This window comes from Paralichthys olivaceus, chromosome 16, assembly GCF_024713975.1.
Source record: "Paralichthys olivaceus isolate ysfri-2021 chromosome 16, ASM2471397v2, whole genome shotgun sequence".
Lineage (NCBI taxonomy): Eukaryota > Metazoa > Chordata > Actinopteri > Pleuronectiformes > Paralichthyidae > Paralichthys > Paralichthys olivaceus.
This window is the reverse complement of record NC_091108.1, coordinates 3,380,124-3,404,563: the sequence shown is the minus strand read 5'-3', so window position 1 is coordinate 3,404,563 and position 24,440 is coordinate 3,380,124. Positions and strand designations below refer to the sequence as shown.

The window sequence follows — 24,440 nt, the reverse complement described above, 5'->3', positions numbered from 1 at the left end:
CCTGATCGGCTGTTTTCTTAGGGGCCTCTGTTTTGCTCGATTGGTTTCCTGATTTGTTGTGTGAGTTTATGTTGGATGGTGACGGGGTGTATCTCATGGCTCTCTGGCTTGGCAGCAGCACTGTTGTTTTTGGGACAGAGTCAAATGTTCGAAATATGCCCATTGAGTGGGGCCTTAAGCCTTTGGCAAGACCGCAGTCCCACTTAAAAATTTCCTGAGATGATACTTAAGAGTTTTATTTCTCTGTTTGATGCCGCCGGTCTCGACGCCAGCTCCAAAATGTGATCCTGCCGTCTGTGAGGCCGTGATTGGAAACAGCAGGAGAAGGAAATTATTTGTGTGTGAGTTTGAATTGTTGAATGTTGTGTGTTTTAGACGTGTCCATGAGCAAGACCCTGAATCCTGATTAGTTCCGAATTCTACCATGTAAACAATTTGATGAATATCTCGGTTTTTAAAGCCAAAATTAGAAAGTTTTACTGTCTCAAATATGAAGATTCTCTTGTTTTCTAAAAGCTTTTTTAACCGGACGTCCTTCACACCAGCACATGAAGCCAGTTGATGAAGCGAGGCGGCGACTGGCGGATTGATTGACCATGAAAACGAGTTGATCAGCTTTTAAGAAACATAACATGAAACACAAAGCAGTTGAAGTATTTACCCTCTGGGTCTGTGGAGCTGCTGAGTCGTCACCATCACTGATGTTTCACCACTTGAGGTTTTCTCTTCACTCCTGCAGACATTTATAGATCTCAATTTACAAAACATCTCCGTCCAGACGAGAACTCAACAACTAGAAACTCTCACACAAGCATCCAAGATCCTTTCTCTCACTTCGGATCAGCCCGTGTGAGCCTCCTTTGACCTGACATTTTAAAGACTGGAAGTTTGATCGATCATGAAACAAAACTTAAAGCTGAAGAACATCGAGTACTGAGGCTCTGAGCTTGTTTATTCATGAGATGTGGACATTCTGAGAGAAAACAGCGTTAGTCTTACAGGAGAGCGTCTCCGTCCTTCTCCTCAGCTGTGGGGGGGAAGTGGGAGTTGCCTCCTAATTGAAATGTATTGTTGGAGTGGTACCCCCTCCTCCTCCTCCTCCTCCTCCTCCTCCTCCTCCTCCTCCTTCATCAGATAGCATGTCACCGCTCGCTCCCAATTCTTCCAGTCCCATAATTTAATTACTGGACCAAAATGGAGCCAACATGTTCCAGTGCAGTGAAACATGGCTCCAGTTACGAGCCAACCAAAGAAACCAAAGCAGTGGCGTCCACAAGCAAACGTAGAGAATATCTACCCTGCCCCCCCCCCTTGACCCAGCGTTAGTAATTATGATCCCTAATTACATATTTGCCAGCAGGGAGATGTTGTCTACAAGGGTGATTCATGAAGAAAGACAACTGAGACTCTGGAGGAGTTATTCTCTAAAATTAGATGATCTACCAGTTTGTAGATAATGACACTTTTAATACAAAACTATTCAAAAGAGATTAACTTGACAAACTTACGATAACGTATATATATTTCACGACAAACTCGGGGGTTACACAGATTCAGTCAAGTCTTCGTAAGCTTCTGTGAAACCGTCCATCTGGGTGATGATCTTTTATTTCCACAAACTCTCAAGTGACACAGTTTGTGCTCAGTGAACAGACGTTGGTTGAGACGAGAACCAGTAACACTTGTGTTCAGACGCACCGAGATCCATCGGCTCTGCCTCCGGAGCCAATCTGGAGCGGCACCAGAATGAGCCTCGTCTCACGTCCACGTCTGAAATAGCGCGGACGATAAAGTGAATCCCTGCGGAGCGCGGCAAAATACAGCAGAGGCGCGGGTAAGGAACATGCGTCGGTGGCAGGATAATTTGGGACATTTTTTTAGGAGTTGGCTGAACTGTTACCTCCTACATGAGGCTGCACTGGCGCGGCGTACAACACACACACACATACAGGCAGCAGAAACTTTCTGTCACTTACAGTATGCTTCACATGCACTGTTTGGTGCACACAGCTACAATATGCAAACTCTGCAAATCCTTCAAGAGGACAACTGATCCAGACTTCTCACCTTCTCTGGTCTGTTGTCTTTTGTGCGGTTAAACCCAGATGATGCATAAATATAAGTAACACAATAAAGAACAAACCTTTTGTTTCATCTATGAACATAAATGAGAAGGACCGGTTGAATCACAGGTTGAATTACAGTGATTGTTTTGGTTAAATACTGGAAACTTCAAGCTGAGACAGAGGACGGTGAGGCAGGTTTAGATAAGTAGAGAGTATTTACAGGGGAGGAATTTTCCTTTCAGCTCTCGTCTTCAAATGGACGAGCACAACATACAATATTTTAAATTTACAACCTGACATTCCAGGAACGTGAACCACAAATTCTTCCACCTCAAGAAGGAAGAGTGACGAGGAGAAGAGACAAAAACAAGAAAACCAAAGTCATGAAATCACACAAGCTGTTGACATGTTGATATTCTGACCCATGAGTACTCAGTAGCTTTTTTAAAATTATTACAAATGTAATCATGATTCATTACCGCATCGGTCGGGCCGCTATCACATTGACAAAGTCGGCCACAAACAACTTCTTGCTACAGTAGATGTGTCCAGGATCACAATATGCAACACTCATGCACAAATACACACATTGTATAAAGAGGTGGAAACAATCCCAGCCACAACGTCGCCGCATGTAAATAGAGGGAGATGCTATAAATTCCCCCTGAAGGACCGGTTGTTATGTCCTGAGGCAAAGTGTTGTCTGTGTCTCGTCAAAAAATACGAGACACAGACACAGGACCAGTGTCCCACAGCCTGGATTCATCACGTAAGAGTGGAATCACATGTGTCTGTAATTTATATTTCACTTTCGGCAAAGCGATGGACAGATGGATGGCTTGTTCATGGTTACTGATGGATGGCTGTACTGTATGAGTCAGTTAGTGGCAGGATGGATGGATGGATGGAGGGATGGAGGGATGGATGGATGGATGATGTAATTAAAGATTGATAAATGGATGATTGGATGGAATGATAAATGAAGTCATTGTTTGACAGATGGAAGGATGGAGGGACACGAATAAAACAATAGATGAGTCAATGAACCGCAGATGGAGGATTAGATGGATTGATGACTGGATGATAATGGATGGATGGATGAATAAAGATGAACGATGGACAGATACAGCAACAGATAGATGGTAGGACATGAATGAATAAATGATCCACAGGATGGAGGGATGATAAGATGATTGATAGACGGGTGAATAAATGGAATCATTGACTAAAGGATGGATGATTGATCAAGTCATCTGATGAAAGGATGGCAGGATGAATCAATGGACGGATCAGGAAATGGAGGGGTGGAGGACTGATTGACAGAAGAATGGATGGATGGATGAAAGGGTGGATGAAAGGGTGGACTGCTGAATAGATGGATAAACCATTGCACAAACATTGTTCTTGCGAAAATTCAAAACATTAGTCAGCGACTCGGCTGCCAGTTGTTTAGTCTCGTGTTTGTGCCACATGACAAATACTCTTCTTCTATCTCAGCCCTTTTTCATGTGGCTTCAGACCGAGGCGTTGTTTCACCGCCGGTCCTGTGTTCAGCGTCCGCTCTGACGGCGCCAGATTTTAAAGAAGGAAAAAAATAAATAAAAACGTTCCTTCCAGATGGTTGTATTTTTCAGTTCCACAGCAGCCACACCAAACAGGAAGACTGAATGTGCTGCTGTCACAGAGCAGTTAGCTCGTGGCGTCCTTCCAAGGAAATTTGAGGCTGGAGCCTTTTGGATAGTTTTTTTCTGAGAACAGTTTCTTCAGTTGCTCGGAGGAGCCGTAAAAATTAGGTCAATGAACGATGACTATACTTATTTTTTGTTTTCCCGTGTGTTGTACAAATGAGCTGTTCTCTTGTCTTGTGTGATATCAGTCCCTGTGTTCCGCAGATTTGTTAAATCTCATGGTGCATGAATTAATGATGAACTCTGAAGAGATTTAAATAGTCAGGATTGAAGGGTTCACTGATTAGAAAAAAAAGAACAGCGTCACGTTTTCTGTAAAAAATACATTTCCCACATTGCACTGGGATTCTCCTCTTAGCTTAATGAAAGCGTCCAAAGAGACGACAGTACTTTATTCACTTAATCCCTCCTGGTCATTTAATGTCCTCCGCTCAGAGGTGGAACTATTAATAGAGTGAGAGAACCACAAATATAGAGACGGAGATGAGAGAAAACGAGGAGGAAATCTTCTGGAAAGACGCTGAGATCTCTGGGATTTGGAGTCAGCGAAGCCAAGAGATGAAGAGAAAAGTGAAAAGAGGGATGAAGTCAGAGAACCGCAGACGGGTTCAGAGAGACAGAGGCCTTCAGGCTGGCTGGCGTGGTCGGCGTGATCCTGACCTTGTGACAGACTTCTCACTATCTCTCCTCCGGCCTCAGGCGTTTTTTCCTCCTCTCGCTGCTTCACCTCCTGCTCCGTCACTTTCTCTCTCACTCTAGCTCCGGACATTTTCCTGAAACTTTCAAGTTTCATCTTGACAAAAAGTATGAATGTGTTTTTTTTAATGCAGAATTTTTAATAACAGAGGCTTTAGGAAAACGTCTGTAAAGAATTAAGACAACATGACAAAACTTAATGCCGTGTGTTTATCCTGTTTGATTTATTTGCTGATAGCCTGTCGTCAAATCGATATTTGCCATTTTGAAGACGCTGAAGTGGAGAGAAATGACATCATGCTCCCACTGGACCTCATGACCTCACGAGTCGCAGCTCGGCTCAGTTCCTCTTTTCTCTGTCTTATCTTCACCTCTGTGTGTTTTTGCAGAACAGAAAAACTGCAAACGGGGGAAAGTTTCTGTGGCCGTCAGCAATGACCTGATTGTTTTATACAAAATCTGCTGCTCAACATTGTCACAGTGGACACGTGACAGGATTGTGAGGAAACTCTGGAAGAAGCTTCCAACAACTCGAAACCAAAATACCAAGCGATGAATGTTAGTTTCACAGTAGAACAAAACATTTCAGAAGATTTCATCAGAGAACCTGTTATTTCCAGTATTTTTCCTCATGTTCAATTAAACACTTGTTGGCAGCTTGGTGCCTGGAATCAGTGTTAATTTTTGTATGTATATTTTTTGGCTTAATTAATTTTTGACAGTGGAGGACGCCAGGATAAGGCAGGGGACGGGGTGGGGGGGGGGCAAGAAAAAGAATCCCTGGAGCCCAGATACATGGTACATGATTAACCAGGTGATATTAACCAGTTCAGAGTTCAGTTACTTCCATTAATGCAGTAGATGACAAAAAGAATAGAAGAGAATAACACTGGTGAAGAAACCGACTTTCACCAGATGACTCTTTTTTCTTCCAGCAGCAAATGTTTGTCCAGTGGAAGGAAGAACTTTGGACCCTGGAATTGTTTCTCTTACGCAAAATCTACATTGTTTGGTTTTGCTTTTCCAAACAATTACGGACACAAACTCCGGATCCCGTTTAATTCAGTTCACATTTGTAACATGCAAGATGCACGCGTGTAAAACGGCTGAAGAGTGACACATGCATAAACTCATACAGGGACGTGCGCACAAAACAAAACCAAACAAAATGATGTAAACAAAGACCAATTGTGGACACACACACACACACACGTGCACACACACTTTCACACACAAATGAAAACACATGTCAGATTAGATCCTAACGAGCAGATTAACGAGGAGAGAGTGTGGCAGCGGGAGAGACGGGGGAAACCCAGTCAGCAGCGTCTCACACACACACACACACACACACACACACACACACACACACACAGAGCTGCAATCTGAGGAATTACACAACGCTTTGGCTGATACACTCCAGATGTCCTGAGAGCAACGCAAACACTCCCATGCACGATAGTGGCCCCTGTTATCAACGAGAGCTGGAATCCACAGTGACGACGCAGCTTGTTTTGAGCACCGCTTCTATTTAATCTTGAATTATAGCTGAATCCACTTAACACTGGATGAACAGTGAGCCGGGCAATGACAGATGTTCGTGAACGAGCGGCTCAGAGATTCCTGGATTGGTTGGTTGGATGAATCAGAAGAATTGATTCAGTGAGGTGTTGGTGTTTTTAATGTTTATCTTTGTCTGAGTCTACCACGGGTCTGTTTTCCACACACAAGGATTCTTCAGAGACTTGAATAACTGCAGACACTCTTCGACAAAAATGTGCGTCATCATCATCCGTCAAAAACACACAGTTTCTTCATAAATTCCGATAATGCTTCCTCTATTTCGCTGCCACGTTTCTGCTGATATGCTGTAAGAACAAAGAGAATTTGTGTTTTCCCACTGAAGATAGTGTCAAAACGAAAGAGGAACCTTGAGAGGAGGAATTCAGAACAGAACAGGCGTTCACCAGATGTGTGCTTTTAGTGTGAAGCTCTTCATATCACAAATAACTGTAAAGTGACGCCTGTGGTTTAACTCAGTTCTAAGTAAGTTGGCGTGGAACATAGATACATATGTGGTCTGTTCCCACACACATGTATGTGCTGGATGAAAAGACAGCTCCCCCAAAATGAAGCCAAAGCGTCCCAATCCCCACTAAACCCCGCCTACTCCATGTTAGTAGATTGGACAGGTACGAGGTCGTATCCGTGATGATTTGGCTTCATTTCTGTTTAGTGGAAGGAAGTGGAGACATGTCGTCCATCTTTATTTTCCAGTCAATGGTTGTTTTTCTGTATCTCCAGATACAGTTGAAGGAACAAAGGGGCGGTAAATACTTTATCACAATGTGTGATATAAATACTGACGATAACTGCATGTACTGTCCAGAGATACCCGCTCACCATCAGTCATTTTACTCTGCTGTGTATAAGTTCTAGAATCAGAACAGATGGTTTTGGTTACACTCTGTTTTTCAACACTTAGACGCCTCTTTCCTTCGAACCTGTTGCTTTAGTCAGCAGCCGACTGATTCAAAATAACTCACAACTCATGACACAGATGACACACATGGTGAGTGTGTGAGTGTGTGAGTGTGTCTGCTACCTATGTTTCTCAATGGGAGGTCGCCCTGGGGCGTTTCTGCCCAGACAGATACGACACATTCCTCCACAAACCGAGAAAGAAAAAGACTTTATTGTCCACGCAGCCGGTGGAGGCTGATTTCCCGTCACACACATTTAAAAAGGACAAAGGCTCTGGGGTCGTGTGTTGTCCTCAGACGAGGTCAAAACGAGTGTGACATCGAGTCTTCACGAGCGTGAGCTCAAAGAATCACATGACTGCATTTAAAGTTGAATAAAGGGTCTCGTGACTCTCAGGACACTCAGGATCCTGAGCTGTCGCTCAGTTTGATTTTTAGACATTTGTTGTGGCGAGAAGTGAATCATGGGTTTTCTACATCGGTCTGATTTTTTCTTTCTTATATCAAAAGATTCTGCCAAGTTCTTACACTAGAGGCAATAAAATGTAGAATTCCTCCAGAGCAATAGAATTAATTCAGAGGTAATTTAATCACGTTTAAGTTCATTTAACAATCGAGTTAAAGGGATTGTTTTCTGGACACGAGGCTGTTTTTTTCCCCCAGAGAGCTTTGAGATGTGAAAGCTGCTGTAGGCTCCATTATTATTTCATGAAATAAAGTGTTTCAGCTGGTTCTTGTGAGGCTACAGTCGGTGTCATGATGTGATGGTTTGAAATTAATAATAATCAGTCTGTGGTCCTAGAGTGAAGTGCTAAAAACTTTGCGTTCATCCAACCTGGTTTATCTGCGATCAATCGGATTCTGGATTCAAATGATGTTTGAGGAATTATTAGAGGTATAAATGTATTATTTGATATAAGTGATGTTTTTATATGTAAAGTAAATGGTATCCACAGCTGTTGTGTAAATGTTACAGTACCTCGTCCTGTCCCCGTAATGTAAAGTACAGAGAAACCTCAGAACTGTGCTTCGTCACATCTTTTCCAGCTCCGCATTTAAATCATAGTAACTGATCCTCGAGCAATAAAACGTAATGTGATGATTTTATGGTATTGCCTCTACGTTCAATAACGATAAGTGAAATATGACTCGATAACACAGATGTCGCCAGGTCTGGTCTACACCTTCGTTATTTTTATGAAACAGGTTATTTAGCCATAAAACCGAACATTCTTTGTGATAAGGTTTTGCTTCCAGCCGACACTCGTCACATGAAGCGTGGAAAACCCCAGAAGCAGCGATCTGCAAAGAACAGAGGAGTGATTTCGTTTTTTATGTTTTCATAACTGAAAAGCTAATTAGGCAAATGGGCTAATCTCCATTTAACTTCCTTCATTTTCCCAAAATGCTTCTCATTAAGTCACGACACCAGCAGCATTATTGCCCGATAATATGTTTTACTCTTTATCTCTCGATCTGCCTCCCTCCCTCCCTTCCCTTCCTTCCATCCGTCCGTCTGTCAGCGAAACACTCTTATAGCCAACTGCAGCCGTCCCAGGTGGGTTTCTATATGTGCGTCTGAGAGGCGCTGGGTAATTAACGTCACATGTTCTCGGTGCATGTAGATGAACTTGTCAGGGGCTCACACATGTCAGAGAGCAGTGAAAGTGACACGGTGTTTATTGCTTTGCCCCGAAGTCACCGGAGAGACGTGTGGAGTGAGTGTCGCTTGACAAAGGGCCTTTTTCCTCCCAGACCTCTCAGGTGCAGACGTTCGGCTGTTCCGACTCGGAAAAACGCTCCTTTCTGTGTTTGCTCAAGTGTAAAGTTCCCTCGACGGGGATCAGGACGCATGGCGACAAATTTCTCGTGGCAAGATTTAACTTTTTACAACTCTAAGCTCATCTCATTTTCCACGGAGAACAAAAAGACTTCGACCCTCAGAGCAACTTTAAATGTTGACTTCCTTTTTTCAGCTTCTCCAACGATGAAGCACTGAGCGTTCACCAAATCTGCTTTCATCCTTCAGGGTCTCTGAACAGTCTTTCTAAGAGAAAGGAAGGAGGGTGGAAAAAATCAGTGTTATCCCCCCCCCCGTCGGATTAAAGCTTCCTAAATGAGAACAAATTCCACCTCCTCCACGTCTCCGTTTTAATTTCCCAGCAGGATTGTTGCTGCTGCAGCTTTGTATCTGCACGGCCGAGGTGAAGGATGAGGATATTCATACTCGCTGCTTGGCCCAATTTTTTTTTTTTGAGTTTTTGCTGCTCTCAGTGTGTGTGTGTGTGTGTGTGTGTGTGCGTTTGAGATCCCTCTGGTTTTAATAGGATTTGCTTAAATACTTATTCTCAATTTTGGGAAGTGTTATTCATCGTTGTACTTCAGGCTTCCCGAGCAACTCTCCAAGTTTGGCTGCGGTGTTTGTTTTGAATTGAAAGTATCTGATTAACAGTCGTGTCATGTGAAGGTGGATCTGTGGCAAATGATCGCTTCTACAAATATGTAGAGTGTGAGTGTGTGTTGTGAGTGGACTTAAAGTGTGCGAGAGGATGGAGTCGAGTGAGTGCTCGGAGGTCTGATGAGTAATCCTGCAAACACTGACGAGTGTGTGTGTGTGTGTGAGTAAGATTCACAGAGATGATGTAGGTTTTTTCGGTGAATACGGGGGAGGTGAGAAACGGGGACGGATGGACTGGTGTGTGGGTGTGTGGGTGTGTGTGTGTGTGTGTGTGTGTGTGTGTGTGTGTGTGTGTGTGTGTGTGGCAGGTGGCATTGTAGTGTTTGTGCTGTTCACTGACTGAAGTGCAACACACAAGCACACGCATGCACACACACACACACTCACCATCTGCAGCCTCCCAGCAGAGCTCAACACAACTGGTCATACGAGTTCATCACCTCAACAACACAGAAACCACCCGTGTGTCCCAGAATCTGAACATCAGAGCCTCCAGCTCTGTGTGTGTGTGTGTGTGTGTGTGTGTGTGTGTGTGTGTGTGTGTGTGTGTGTGTGTGTGGTAGTACTCACTCTGTCAGGACATAAATCTGCCCACATTTTTCGGACTTATCTTCCAACTGGGAGCAAAACCTTGTTCCTGACAAAGTAAATAATTCACTTTAATGGTTGAGACCTGAGGGTTTTGGTGGAGGTCGGGGTTTGTTAGTCTCGTGGTCAAGGTTTTGGTTATTATATAAATCAAGGTTACGTCTTCCCTTCTTTAAAGAGGCTTTATGTTTGTATGTTTAAATGTTTTGCTTTGGTCGGAGACAAGTATAATTTATGGCTTAGTTCACGTATTCTCTGCTTTAAGTGAGACTTGAACACGTGAACGTTACTCAAAGATTCTTCATGTCATTACAGTAGCTTCATGATGTAATGTGCAGTGAATGATTTTAAACAGTCACACATGTAAACACAAGCCTGATTGGACGATGATGCATTTCACACTTGTCGCATTCGGAGAAAAGTGCTTGATCGATCTCGTTTTCACACTTGACCTCTGACATTTTTCGTGAGTTGCACAGTATGAAGAATGCAGAAGGAGGTAGTCCGGGTGTGACGAGTTTACAACAACAGGAAAATGCCGGAACATTCAGGACATGACGTATAAATTCTGCTGCAGAAATGAAGGACATCTACATCGGTGTCGGCCTCTGGAATCTTATCGTCTTTCCAAGTTGACGTCTGCGTCTTCTCCGTGTGTGACACCTCTCATGTCTGTGTTTCAGGTCTGAAAGCAGCTTGTGTCTGACGCTGAGTGCAGCAAGTTCTCATATTTTTTTCCCATAACGTTGAAAAGGGCCGTTCTGAGTTCTGAAAGAAAGAAACCACCACATTAGCAGTTAGCGAGCGCCAGAAACTTTATTACAGCACTTGATCATATTTTAACCTCTGAAAATTTGGTTTGGCCGTAGCTGAAGTGGAATATTTAAAGCCACATACATGGTTCATAGAGACGTCAAAGCTTCGGAGGAATCTTATGTGTCTGGAGAGGAAGGTGGAGAGCAGACAGTGTTTGCACAGATGAAGGGAAAGAGAGAAGGATGGAAGAAGTGATGGACGGAGGAAAAGAGCGCTGTGACGCCGCTCTGCAGAAACACTGAGTCACTTCTCGCTTTAGCTTCTCATGTGCAGAAGGTGAATTTAACAACCGCTTAAACTTCGGCCCATAAACGCCCCCGGCAACTTCTTCCAGATGTACGTTAAAAAGTTCGCTGTGGGGGGGGGACGCAACGCAACTCGACACAACACGACACCGTCAGCATGTTAATGAGCTGTAGTGTGTGAGCTGGGTGGGGTGGGGGGGTTACAGAGCTCAGTCCTGGAGTAGCTTGGGAAGAACGGTGGGAAGGAATGAGGAATGCAGGACTGTGTGAAAATTCCCCTTCTCCGTCTGGACCTTATTTATTTTAAGTCGGAATCTTCCACATCCTCGTTTGGTTTAAATTCGGTCTCTGCTGCTGCTGCTGTGCACTCACAGCGTCAGAGGTCACCATCAGACTGTGGACAATAATGTCACATCTCCTGGGTTTTCACTCTAATTAGTTTGATTTTGTTCACTGAATTTCTGTCGCTGCTCTTTTCTTTGTCGTCACTGATCGGAGGCGGATCTGAAAACTGGTCACATGTTCCTGTGGCTCCAAAGACATGTTTTCTTTTAACCTCACAAATAAGACATGACGATAAAATCGGTTAATGTGCTTCCATAATAAAAGCACAATAAAGATGTGACTTCCTGTTTTATTAAAGCTATAACTCTTTATGAGGGTTGACTTTGACCTGTATATATATATATATAAAAAATAATAACGGGGGACATGGATGATTATATCTTCATCGTTATTGTGGCTGGAAAGAAGAAGATTATTTCTAATGAGGCTTAGTGAGTAAATAAAACGTGATTCTTTAAACTGTAACAGTAAAAATGACAGAACGTACATTTTAATAACTGAGCAGCTTATTTGCACATTAGATTTTGTTTACGACCCAGCCCATTATTTTGAAATAATGTCGTTCTACTTTCACTGCACGTTTCTGTAATCGTTGAAAAACGTGACACTCGGGTCAGATTTGGACAAACAGCGCTCTGTCACACTCGCACCCCCCGGTGGATAATAGTGATAGAAGAATATCATCTCATGTCTCCGGAGGAGTTTTAATTTTAAACCTTTTCACGAGATACGTGACCAGATTTCATCTCGTATCAGTTTGAAGAGTTACACAAACACCAGACGTGTTGCAGAAATATTTCTGAACCTTCCGTGAACTTCCTGTGCCTGGTTGCTCATTAAGCCTGACATTTAGTCCACTTGCACGCACCTTGCTCTGGCTACCAGCACCAATTAATGGCATGACATTTTAATTTAAAACATCTGCTGCGGGGCACCCAGATGGAATGGCGCGACCGTCTTGCCCTTGAGCAAGGCATTCGCTATGGACAGCTGCATGCGGAGGGCATGAATAGCCGGTGTGGTTAATGAGTGATGTGAGGGGACGGAGACGAGGCTGCGGGGCTGCAGACTGAGAGACTCTCTCCTTAACTAGAGTGTGAAGAGAAAGAGCCACTTCATTAAATGGCCTGTCTCGGTAAACACAGAGTGCCTCCAGGACTGAGTGAGCGAGCGTAGCCATCTGCACACACACACACACACACACACACACGCACACACACACACACACACACACACACACACACACACACACACACACACACACCTCTCTCCATGGCTCTTCTTTTATGAGCCTCTGTAAGACACGGCCGGGCAGGGGGGAGGGGGGGGGAGGGGGGGGGAGGGGGAGCGAAGTTTGATGCTATGAATAAAAATGCCATCACCCAAACATCAGTGTCGGAGCTGAGACTTTACAGTTCAGCAGTGTGAGTCCATTCCTCAGCGGGCGTCTACAACCGCCGCTGAACACGTGGAGAAGAAGAGGCAGAGATGAAGAACAGCTTTTTGTTCACCTCCATTTAAACATTGGAAATGTTGTTTATGCCGTGAGCTGTCAGAGCTGCAGATGCTTTATGTGCGTAAACAGCCCGAGAGCGACTGAATGTACGTTGAGCTGCGTCCTGTGGTTGTTCTGCTTTGTATTTGCTTTGTTCGTTTGTTATTCCAATTTGATATTCTTGTTTCGAGGCGATGATTTTGCAGTAATATGCATATTTGTAATGTTTGCAGCAGAATGTACAGAGAGTCAGAGCACTGAGGTTCAAAGACTCTTAATTATATGTCTTTGGGTTATTTTTTTTGAATTTGTATTGATCGTTCAGATTTGAACAATATGGCTGGAAATAATATCGATATTATTATATTTATATTTAGTCATTCATTTTAAAGATTTTTTTGTGTAATATCTCCTCTGTCCTTGGTTTCATCATTTCTAGTTTAAAATTGCCTTTAAAATATCTTTAAAAAACACTTTACATATTCAGAAATGAGGTTTATCTGGATTAAACCTTTCCAATAAAGGCATTCAGAGGCTTTATGCTAATTGCCTCGTCTGAGAAGCATAAAATGTGCCATTTTGATTTCCAAGGACAGCCACCGGTAAATCCAGATAATACTCAGACACATGTCTGTGTAGCTCTGTGTGTCGAGCTGTTGAACCACATGTTCATTGTAAACAGATCCAAAGCTTTAAACGTCTGAGATTCTGCTGAAAAGCCAGTTCCCATGGAGAGACTCTTTGAAAAGCTCCACCTGACGAGCTCTAACGCTGTTAGAGATCAGGAAACTCATCAGACCGTCTGTGGGAACGCTGTACAGGTGTTTAAGTCTGTTCTGGCTCAGATGTAACAAATAACCCTCAGCAGCAGGACGCTGAGTTTCCGATGTGTTTTTGTGGTGGACTGTGTAACGAAGGGTCTCATTAGCCGAACATTCCACAGATTCTTACCTGAGAGCGTCGGCGAGCTGCCGCGCTGAGGGAATCTGTCTGTTCTCCTGTCGGAGAGGTCAGAGGTCACTTTCAGAGTCGACACTGATATGGACGGTCCGTCAGCTGATGTAGCCGCTCAACTCCTGCTTCTCTCTGCTGTTGTTCCACTTCAACTCTCGCAGCTTTCGAAACTCGCCAGTTGTTTTCTCAGGTGGAGGAAGAGGAAGAAGCTCCTTAGTTCATTAGAACATATTTAGTTCTGCTTATTTGTGCAGAACAAATGTTTGGAGTCAGACCTGATGTTGCTGTGAAGGTCCTGCCGGGTCAGGACTGATAGTAAACACAACAGACCACCAACAAACACTTTGCTCGTCATGGGATTCAATTTTAGCCTTGTTTGTTTTTGTTGTTAATAAAATCATTTTGATAATGAACAAACTTTTCATAATGGGATTTAAAGTTAAAGAGTCAGGGATCAGGATATAATAAATGAGCCGTTACACTTCGTCTCATAGGGTTTAACAAGGTTTGACATCCTCTGTTCTTAACCTACAAAAAAACTACACAAAAATCCATCCTGCAGTCGAGCTCACACTCCGAGGGTGTGAGCGGACAGTGGGTGGACAGAGGGGGTAAAGGACGAGGTGCTGCAGCGGTGGTGGGAGGTCCACGCAGACAGCGGAGACTGATGGAGTCTTTCAGCTCAGTGGGACCCACAGAGGCTCCCGGTGCCTCGTGCTCATATTTCTCTCATCACAGCCTCACTCGCTCTCTGTCCGGGGCCGATCGCACTGCGAGGAAGACAACTGAAAAACTAAAAAACCTGCACACAAGATAATTTCTCTTGAGATTCAGTCCCGTGGGTGGACATAGATACAGATATTTGATGGTGCACACAGTCTGGAGACACATCCCGACTGACCTCATCTATACGTCTTGATTCTGATATTAAAAGCACCTTCCACCACGGTGCCTCGCAGTCTGTCGAGATAATGACTGTAAATATTGATCTCTTCTCCGTGCAGAGGAAGATAAACCTGCACATGTTCCCAGTCAACATGCAGTGACTCATTTGCTTTACAGCTGCTGTGTGTGAGATTTGCTTTTCCTGCGACGTGAACGTCTCCCGGAATTTCTGTTGAAAAGGCAGGAAAAAGAAAACGCAGCAGACAAACCTGGTGGACGTGACCTGACTGAAATATGAATGAAACACTTGAATTCATGTGATCTGTTCACGTTTACACTATGAGGCAAGTTAAGACTAGAACATGTACATCCTCAGTCTCTCCCCATCGCCAAATTGTCGATCCCACTCTTATCACAGTGCAACTTGATCTTTACTTTTCCCCCTCAAACTCCACGTTCTCCTATTTTCTAACAGCGGCTTTCTGTTAAACCTCTGAAGTCTCGTAAATTGACGTTCACATGTTAAAATTAGCGAGTAGCTCTTTAAATTGCATCACCACTAATCAACTCTTGATGGCCCTGGAGCAGATTTAAATGAGGCTCAGACACAACAGTCACTCGTGTGTGTGTTCTGCAGCTGTGTGCGTTCGAGTAAAGACTCAGCAATAAACCATCGTAGAGGAAACAATCAACCTCGCTCAATTATCCACTGGGGGGAGAAAAAAAATCAATCCAAACTCCACACGAACTTTCCCACAACTCAAACCTAAACCCGTGTCTCCTCTCTCCTCCGACAGGTACGACTTTGTTGAGGTCTACAATGGCGGCGACGAGCTCTCGCCCATGTTGGGGAAGTTTTGTGGGAAGATCGCTCCGTCCCCCATCATCTCCAGCGGCAGCCAGCTCCTCATCAAGTTCGTCTCCGACTACGAGACCCACGGGGCCGGATTCTCCGTTCGCTACGAGGTCTTCAAGACAGGTGAGCGAGCGGCGGGCCCTCGGTCTCATTATACGACCGCTGAAGTGTCCTCGCTGTCGGAGAGCAGCGTCAGCTAAAAGCTTAAACAGTGCTGCGAGCGCTCGGCTGTTTCCTGCTCTGAAAGTGATGAGTCGCCTCATGGAAAACAGCCCATTTAGATTCAGTTGTAGTGAAGCCAGGTTCCCACACGGCTCCGGGTTTGTTCTGCAGCTCCTTGATCAGTGTTGCACATCACCGTGCTGCACCTGAGGAAGAATAATCTGCGATAAACACTTCGGTAAAAAACATTTTACATGTTTCAGCGGTGGCAGCCGAGGGGCAGCAGGAAATAGTAACAGATGAATCACACTGAATCTTTTACTGCGCCTGTTCTCTACGACTTACAAGCAAATTCACTTTTCATAAAACCCTGTGTCTTATTGTTTCACCCTGATGAAGAGAAACACAAACTGCGGAGGTCTGGGAACACGAACATTTCACTAATTGGCCTTGAAAGCTTCCAAAATAAAGGAATTTGTGAGTATTTATGTGAAGTTGGTCCCGGTCATAAAAAGAAAGGAAACTCAGCAGGTGGAGAATTATACGGTTTCATTATCACAGGATGGTTTAATGCAGGTTGACCATGCTGGTTCTGACAGTGTGTATTCACAGCCTGTGGTGACAGTGGAACAGAAACATCACGATACGGCCGATCATCAGGTATTTAACTTCTAAAACTTAAATACACTTTTATCTCAGAGCTGCAGAGTGAGTTCTCCTCGCTTCCTCTGATCGAAGACGTTTCTACCACTAGTCGGCTCAGAAGTGGACCCTGTTAAAAATCTGGTAGTAAAGAACTTTAAAAAGTCTCTAAGTTGTCTAACTACTGAACAAAATACTAGGTGGCGTTATGTTTAACCCCTAAATGTAGTTTTTTTTATAAATTTGGTGATAAATGTGATGTAAAACCATCATTAATCATCAGAGAACAGTCATACTACTCCGTTTACAGATCATAAAACACGTAAATGAGCAGTGTCTCTTTAAAATATGTGTTTTTGTACCTTTTCAGAGAATATAACAGACACAAGTGTTTCAAATTTGGTCCTAATATCGTCCAAGGTCGTCCACACAGCTCGAGATAAACCTATAGCACAATGACCCTTTACGCCTCAGGCCAAACAAACTCAAAGACCCACAATGCCACTGGAGCAGCAGCGATTCCCAGCTGGGGGCGGGATGCTCGCAGGATAGACTTCCATAAACACCGCCTGTTGAGGAAGGAACCTTGCTCCCGTGTCCTACATTTCTATTTGCTCTTCCCTCTTGGGTCTACTTGAGTTGCTGCCAAAACAGCGAGTCCCCGGTGACCACTTCATTTTCCACCAATGGGGACTGGAGATAAATCAGATAACAAGGGGAACACGCGTTTACGTTAGATTCCTCTTTTTTTTCTTTGTTTGCACCCCAGAGAGCAATAACCTTTCATAGAATCACAGGATCCAGGAATAACAACCCCCGGGGTGGAGCTATGTTGAAAAGTCCTGTTTTGCACAATGAAAAATGAACAGCAAAGTGTTCTTTTGTCTCTAAGTGAGGAGGAGTACGGCGGTGAGACGAGGGGTTAGAGGGCCTCAGACACACTGAGTGTCTGCTCTCCAAACTACCTCTGATACCGAAACTTTAAAGTCTGCTCGTATCGACTTTAATTTCAGGCTGTGGAGCCGTGACTGATGAATGACAGGACGTTATTAGAAAGTCAGTGTAATAAATCTTTAAAGTAGGTCAGTACCAGCTCACAGATTTTACGCTGGTCCTTTTTTCATTTAGGGTTTTTTTGGGGTTTTTTTTTTAGAGCTTCCAGAAAGATTTCTGATGATTCATTTTTAATCTTTGATCTTTAATGAAAACTATATGATTGGGATTCATCGAGTGCCGTAACGTTAGGGTCACCTTACCGTTTACCTTTATTATTCAATTCTTCTGAAATACACACCTGGTGGTGGTAAAAGTTCAATTTTAATCCTGAACCAACTTGACGTGTGATTGTCCTTTTCAGGCAGGTCTGCTCATCTGAACACGTGTGTGTGTGTGTGTGTGTGTGTGTGTGTGTGTGTGTGTGTGTGTGTGTGAGCCATGTAGTCGATGTCAGGTCCATGTGCTTCTGAGAAACCAGTTTCCTGATGTTGTTGAGCACGTGGCTGCAGCATATTCTCACATGATTACCCGTGCACACGTCTTTTGTGTGTTTTTGTGTTGCTATGTGCGTACATCTGTCTCCGGTGTGTGTGTGTGTCTGTGTGTGTGCGACAGACAGGTGCACAGGGACCCCAGGCTCATTTAGCTAATGGGCTGTTTGTCCTTGGAGGCAACAGGAGTGACCTGCAGATGAGATGGAAGCTCTGGCAAACAGAGAGAGGCTCGGAATCTAGGGCAGTGTGTTTGTGTGTGTGTGTGTGTGTGTGTGTGTGTGTGTGTGTGTGTTTGTGTGTGTGTGTGTGCATGTGCGTGTGTGCGTTGGCCTCAATACAGGTCCTCTCCTCTCTAACAAGTTAAAAACAGCCCTCGTGCTCACTCAGGTAATCCCCCTGCCATGTTGCTGCCTCCACTCTGCCACTTTTAAAATCCATCACAGTCGGAGCTGCAAATTGAAACTTGCTGCAAAATGAACGTCACGTTTCTCTTTGTCCTTTGATGGTTGAATTGTGAACCTTGATACGTCAGAGCAACACGATCTGAAAGAAAAAGACCAAGGAAGGTTTGTTGGTTTGTTTGTTTGTTTGTTTCACAAAACCAACTGGACGGATTACAACACAACTTGGTAGAGTAACTTAAAACACAAAGATCGAACACAGGAAACCTCGGTTCAACTTCCTTCTTCAACAGTTATAACAAGTGCACAGAAAATATAACTGGACAGATACTGATGAAGATGAATTTAACTGTGATTATTAATGTTGGATGTTTTCAGAATGGAATTTTGGACCTTTTAGGATCCTGTCTTTCTTTCACGTCTGTCATTTACTGAAACAAAACCTCAAACCTCCGCCACAGAAAACCACAGCTCTCGCTCAGATGACAAGCTCTGCTCGGCCTCAAAGATGGAGCTTCGCAGCGACGGGTAAATCTCCGGCCTAATGAGCGTTGGGCTGTAACACTCGGGCACATCCGTCTCTTATAACCAGAACCACCGCGGCCATAACTCCACCCTCTGCCGACCACATAATACACATCATTTATAAACGAGAGCTGTGCGAGGCCGCTCCACTCTCCTGGAACTATATTTGAAGCGACGCTCTGGTTTTATTGCAGGTTTTGAAACCAGGAACACATGTCTCAGTGGTTAAGTCGGACAGGGGGTGGGGGGGGGGCGGGACTCTTCTACAGCGACGAGAAGCTGCAGTTCATTGAAGGGTTGTTGATATAAAAAGATGAAATAGGCCAATGAGAGACGAGAACAATGTACAGGGATGTTTGAGGAGCGCACATGTGACACAACACATATGTTTTCAACGCATTATTCACTCATTCACAAATTCAGCCTTGAATTCAGCCACAGATTTAGTCTCTGAATGATTTCTCTCTTTTTCTTTAGTGCATTGTTACGTGTGAAGTCAAACTATGGCAGCCAGCGAGGTTCAGTTCAATCAGTTCTTCCATTAACACGTGAAACAAAGCAAAGACGTGACAAGTGAAGGGAACTGACGTCTATGTGTGATTCGGTGCAGCACGGAGTTTCGTGAAAATCAGTTTAGAAGTTTTTGTGTAACGCTGCAAACAAATGAAACAAACAAACAAACAAAGCACCGAGCAGACACGGGTGAAATCATAACCTCCCAGACAGAGGGAATTAATTCAAATTGAAATTGATTTCTGACCTTGACAGGCGCACGGCATCAAACATTCCTCATCCCAGATTTGAGCAACCCATCTGCACGTTTCACACACACACACACACACACACACACACACACACACACACGCACACACAGAGAGAAAGTGTGCCAGCTGAGCAGCATCGACGCCCGTCTCATCCCTCGCTGCTCATCCTTCCACATCATTCATCATGTCGCCCTTTTAATGACACCACCTGTGTCAATAGGGAGGGGTCCACTGCAGCGTGTGTGTGTGAGTGTGTGTGCGTGTGTGTGTGGGTGATCAGGCACGCTCAGATAACATGCAGGTCACATCTGGGCTCACAACATGTGAAGCCCTCACCACAACACACACACACACACACACACACACACACCTCTCGTGCCTCGGAGGGGTGTTTGACTCTCGTCCACGCCTCACGTCGTCCTCCTCCTCCAGAGATCAGTCACCGTCTCGTAACCTCGCTCATGTCACTTTAGTGGCAGCGAGGTGTGAAGAGGCCGAGCTGACTGACGTGAGCTCACGCTGGGTTTTCATGAGCTGCACCGACGCCGTCGATGTGGAGGAAAAAGCCAGAGTTCGCCAGCTGCTGCGTTTGTTCTTTTATCAGGAGGAGTTCGTGTCACGAGCTGTTTTGCGGTGACGTTTTTTATTGATTTCCAGGTTTTCTGTCATTAGGAAGTTTCACACAGACTTTTATTATAATATAAACCAGATTAAGACAGTAATCTGAATAAGACGCTGCCATGTGAACGGCATGTTCTGATGACCTCAACCTGAATACGGTCACACTCAAAATAAGCAATAATCACATGAAGACTTTATTCTGACCTTGTCTTACTCTGTAGACAGTTACACTTGTTACTCACATCTTAATGTCTGACTGGAATCCACAGAGCAGTAACAACATGATGTGATAATCAGACTCTGTAACGTGACGTCTCCTTGTTGAAAAGAAAGAAAAACAACTTGCCCCCCCACTTCTTTAGAGTGTTGACCTTCTTACCACAGGCTGACGTCACATCGCTCTGTTCATATGCTGACAGGATGACGTCACGATATTACGTCATAGAATGAAAAACTGAATATAAACACAACACAGAACGCTGGAAGGAGTTATGAGCGAGTGCATGAATGAAAGTGTGATAAATTCAGGAGGTGTTAAAAAAAAAAAAAAACCAGCAGACAGTGTTTGTGCATGAGGAAGTTCGTAAAAACTATTTATATTGTAAAACAAAGAGCGAGAGCGAGAACAAGTCAGAGCAAAGAATAGTTCTGATACATGAGAATGTGTGAAGTGAGAGTAACACACACACACAAAACAACACATCACTGCAAACACACTGAGGCTGTGGTCGACTGGTTATGTGGGCGAGTGTGTGTGTGTGTGTGTGTGTGTGTGTGTGTGTGTGTGTGTGTGTGTGTGTGTGTGTGTGTGTGTGTTGCTGTTTGTTGTCTACGATCAACAGACACAACACAGACACAAGCGGCTCCGACAGGGGAGGGGACCAATCACAACACGGATGTTTTCTCAATAACACAAAGGGGGCTTACGTTAATTTAACTTCTTCATTCTTGATCCTGTGAAGTGAAGTGACTGTAAATTATTTTTCCTTATTAGATGTGAAGATCAATTGAAAAACACTGAAGTTTTTTTCTGTCCAGTGAAGCATCTTTCCCTTAATAAAGTTGTAGCAGCTATAAATCGTTAAAAGCTTTTATTTTGAAGTCTTTTATTCCAACCTTTAAACCAATCCAGGACGTTTCATTTTGAAAAACCAAAAGAGCTGAAATGTAACGAGGAAGTCGTACTAAGAGAGGCAGTAATGTGAGAACAGGTTGTGACCTTTAACCTCTGAGGGTTCACACCTCTGTCCAAGTGAGAATTAGTCACTTTGTCCAAACACGTCCTGACACTTTCTGTATCTCGTTCCCTCGCAGGTCCAGAATGTTCCAGAAACTTCACGGCTCCCCGGGGCGTCATCAAGACGCCGGGATTCCCCGAGAAGTACCCCAACAACCTGGACTGCACCTTCATGATCTTCGCCCCCAAGATGTCGGAGATCGTGGTGGAGTTCGACAGCTTCGACATGGAGCCAGACACCACGCCGCCGCCGGGCGCCCTCTGCAGATACGACTGGCTGGAGATCTGGGACGGGTTCCCCGCAGGTGAGGAGGAGAGCATGTGGATCAGGCCGAGGATGATGGGGATAAAAATGTCTGGGGGAACTTGAGCTCAGGCTGATTAAGGAAATATTTCTTGCGTCTTCATAAAATGTGTCCCTGTCTTCCTTTAAAAGATCCTGAATTTCAAAATAAAACTCCGGATAATCAGCGCGTCCATTTTGTGGAGACGTCGGTGATTTTGTGTTGAAATAACAAACTTAAAAGACTTTTCACCAAAAGTGGTTTGACTTAATGAGAGCATCAAAGTCACAATTTAAGAAATGTCAAATACAAAGAGGATTCTCTGCTTCTCTTTGGTTATTATCATATATATAGTAATAATATATAGTAATAATATATAGTAATAATATATCATAATAATATATATCATCATTTAACGGATGATTTACTTTGTTTGTGAAGTTGAACATGGAAAAGGAGTCAGTTGCCTTCTTTAGCGGTTTAACAGCTATTTTAAAAAATATGCGTATACCCACTAATTTTGGTTGTAAAAGAGGAACGAGTCATAAAACCTGCCTCGTCACGTTAAATACATTTTTCTCAAAGATGGTCTCTGTCATTTTCTCGAGTGAGGCTCAGTTTGTGTTCAGGATATACTGAAAGAGACACCACGTCGCAGTTTGCTCATTGTTCCTCGACCGAATGATGGAGAAACAACCCGCTCTACCCTCCGTTCATCGTCTCCAGGCTTCCATTGTTGTCTAATTAGCCGTACAGTGTGCAGATAATGGGGTGAGAGCGAAATACCTCGGACGGGCCTGAGCAGGCTGCCAGGATGCCCACAATACTCGCCGCTCTGCCCAAAGCGTTGCCTGATTATGGCCAGGATGAGTGGGGGGGGGGGGGGGGGGGGGGGGCTGGCATGGGAATATGATGGACACAAAGACTGGCTCAGGTAGAGAGACACACACTTTGAAGATGAGCCAGCATACATCACATGCCAGGGCTGTTCCTGTCAAATGATCTGTGTGTGTCTGTTTGCATCGCGCGCGCGCGCGCGTGTGTGTGTGTGTGTGTGTGCGTGTGTGTGTGTGTGTGTTCTACGTTGTGATGCTGTGAAGCTTGTATTCCAACGTGTGCGTCTGTGCAGATAACAAATCGTCTCTGTGGCCCGGTGAAGATCAGGATGTTCGTCTTTCATCCCATCAAACACTTCAGCAGCATTTACGCGAACATCAAATAATTCCCAGCATGCACTGCTGTAAGGTCAAAGAGGACGCGATTCACTTCAAGGAGATGAGCAAATATCAGGGGCTTGTTATCGCTGAAGTACATTTTTCAACAGAATCAAATCTTTTATAAGACATTTTAAAATATCGTTTTTAATATTAACGTTTTTTTTTTTTTTATTACGATAAATTTGTCAAAATAAGAAATACAAACTTTGTTTTACTTGTGCGGAACATTTTTCATTTTGACAAAAACATTCATATCACAAGCTCCACATCTGGTGCTTTAAACAGATGAAACAGTTTGTTATGTGCATGATGTGGATGAAAGCGCTGGAAAAACTTTAATGGGACTTTGGATTAGAATGTTGGATGGTTTTTACTTCTGCAGAACGTCTTTTATCATTTTGACAAATACGTAATACTCATCACAAGCCCCACATCTCGTGTTCTTCAGTCCTACTTTGATATATTTTTTTATCATGTCGAAAAATAGAGTAATTTAATTTTAATCAGCAGTTTCCTGTTTCCTAATTTACTATAACTGTGGCCGCATTAATCTTTGCCCTCGAGAACTCAATGAAAGAAAACACATGACGCAATTTTACAACGCGTTTGCAGCATCTCTGAAAACTGCTGCAAAAGTAGAACAACACAACTAAACACGGACAGAAAACCAAATCTCCCCGGGCCGCCGTATAAAGCTGCTCGAAAGAAGACGAAGCCTCACAGCGGAACCATTTCACACCTCCTCAGACGAGGCTGCAAACATGTAAAACATAATCCGTCACAGATTGTCGACGACATGCCTTAAACTAACCGATAAATATAATCCACCAGATTACTGACGCTAAGAATTCCACCGCCGTCGTGTTGCGGTACGTTTTGATTATTTGCCCCCCGAGGCCTGAGGGAACATGTTGGAGAAATACGATACGTGTGATTTAATTCTGGACTGAGCGTTCCGGGCTTTAGTCGTCGAGAGGCTGCAGATTCTGTATCTCGTCGAACAGGAGGCACCGTGAGTCTGGAATTGTTTCCCCCCGCTGATAAGAGGAGGATGAAATGGGCATCAGACTGTGGGCAGGAGGCGACGCCGGCGCTCGGTGTCTGTCGCCGTGAAATCCTGTTGTTACAGCAGATTCCAGATTCTCGTGTTCTATCGTCAGCTCAGCGTCTCTTTTCCTCAAAGATAAATCCTCCGCAGAATCTGAGACGGTTTTGAAGAAGCAGACAGAATCCTCTCGGACTTCTGTCCACTGCACGTTTCACATTTTTATTATAGAATAATAAAGCTCAACTTTTCTTTAATTTGTCCGTTCAGCACCATTTTATCATCATTATTATCTTTATCGGGAACTTTTATCGATAATCAATATTAATTCCTATAAAAACGTAAGGTTCTGTTTACACCTTTGACTCAAATATAATGATAACATGACGTTTTATTATCTGGTTGTCTTGTTTCTTCAGCTACAAGCAACTCAGAGTCTCAGGTTACAGACTTAACATCGATATAACATTGAGTCAA

The 24,440-nt window shown here is 43.9% G+C and overlaps 1 protein-coding gene across 4 annotated transcripts in view; it reads left to right on the top strand.

The window, feature by feature from the left end:
* Positions 1-24,440, top strand: part of LOC109639080 (neuropilin-1a-like) — a 60,257-nt gene that overhangs the window by 3,730 nt on the left and 32,087 nt on the right. For all 4 annotated transcript variants that reach the window (XM_069511033.1, XM_069511031.1, XM_069511034.1 and 1 more), the window contains 2 exons: positions 15,517-15,698; positions 21,495-21,722. In XM_069511033.1, the coding sequence (XP_069367134.1) occupies positions 15,517-15,698; positions 21,495-21,722 (410 nt within the window). The remainder of the gene's footprint in view (positions 1-15,516; positions 15,699-21,494; positions 21,723-24,440) is intronic.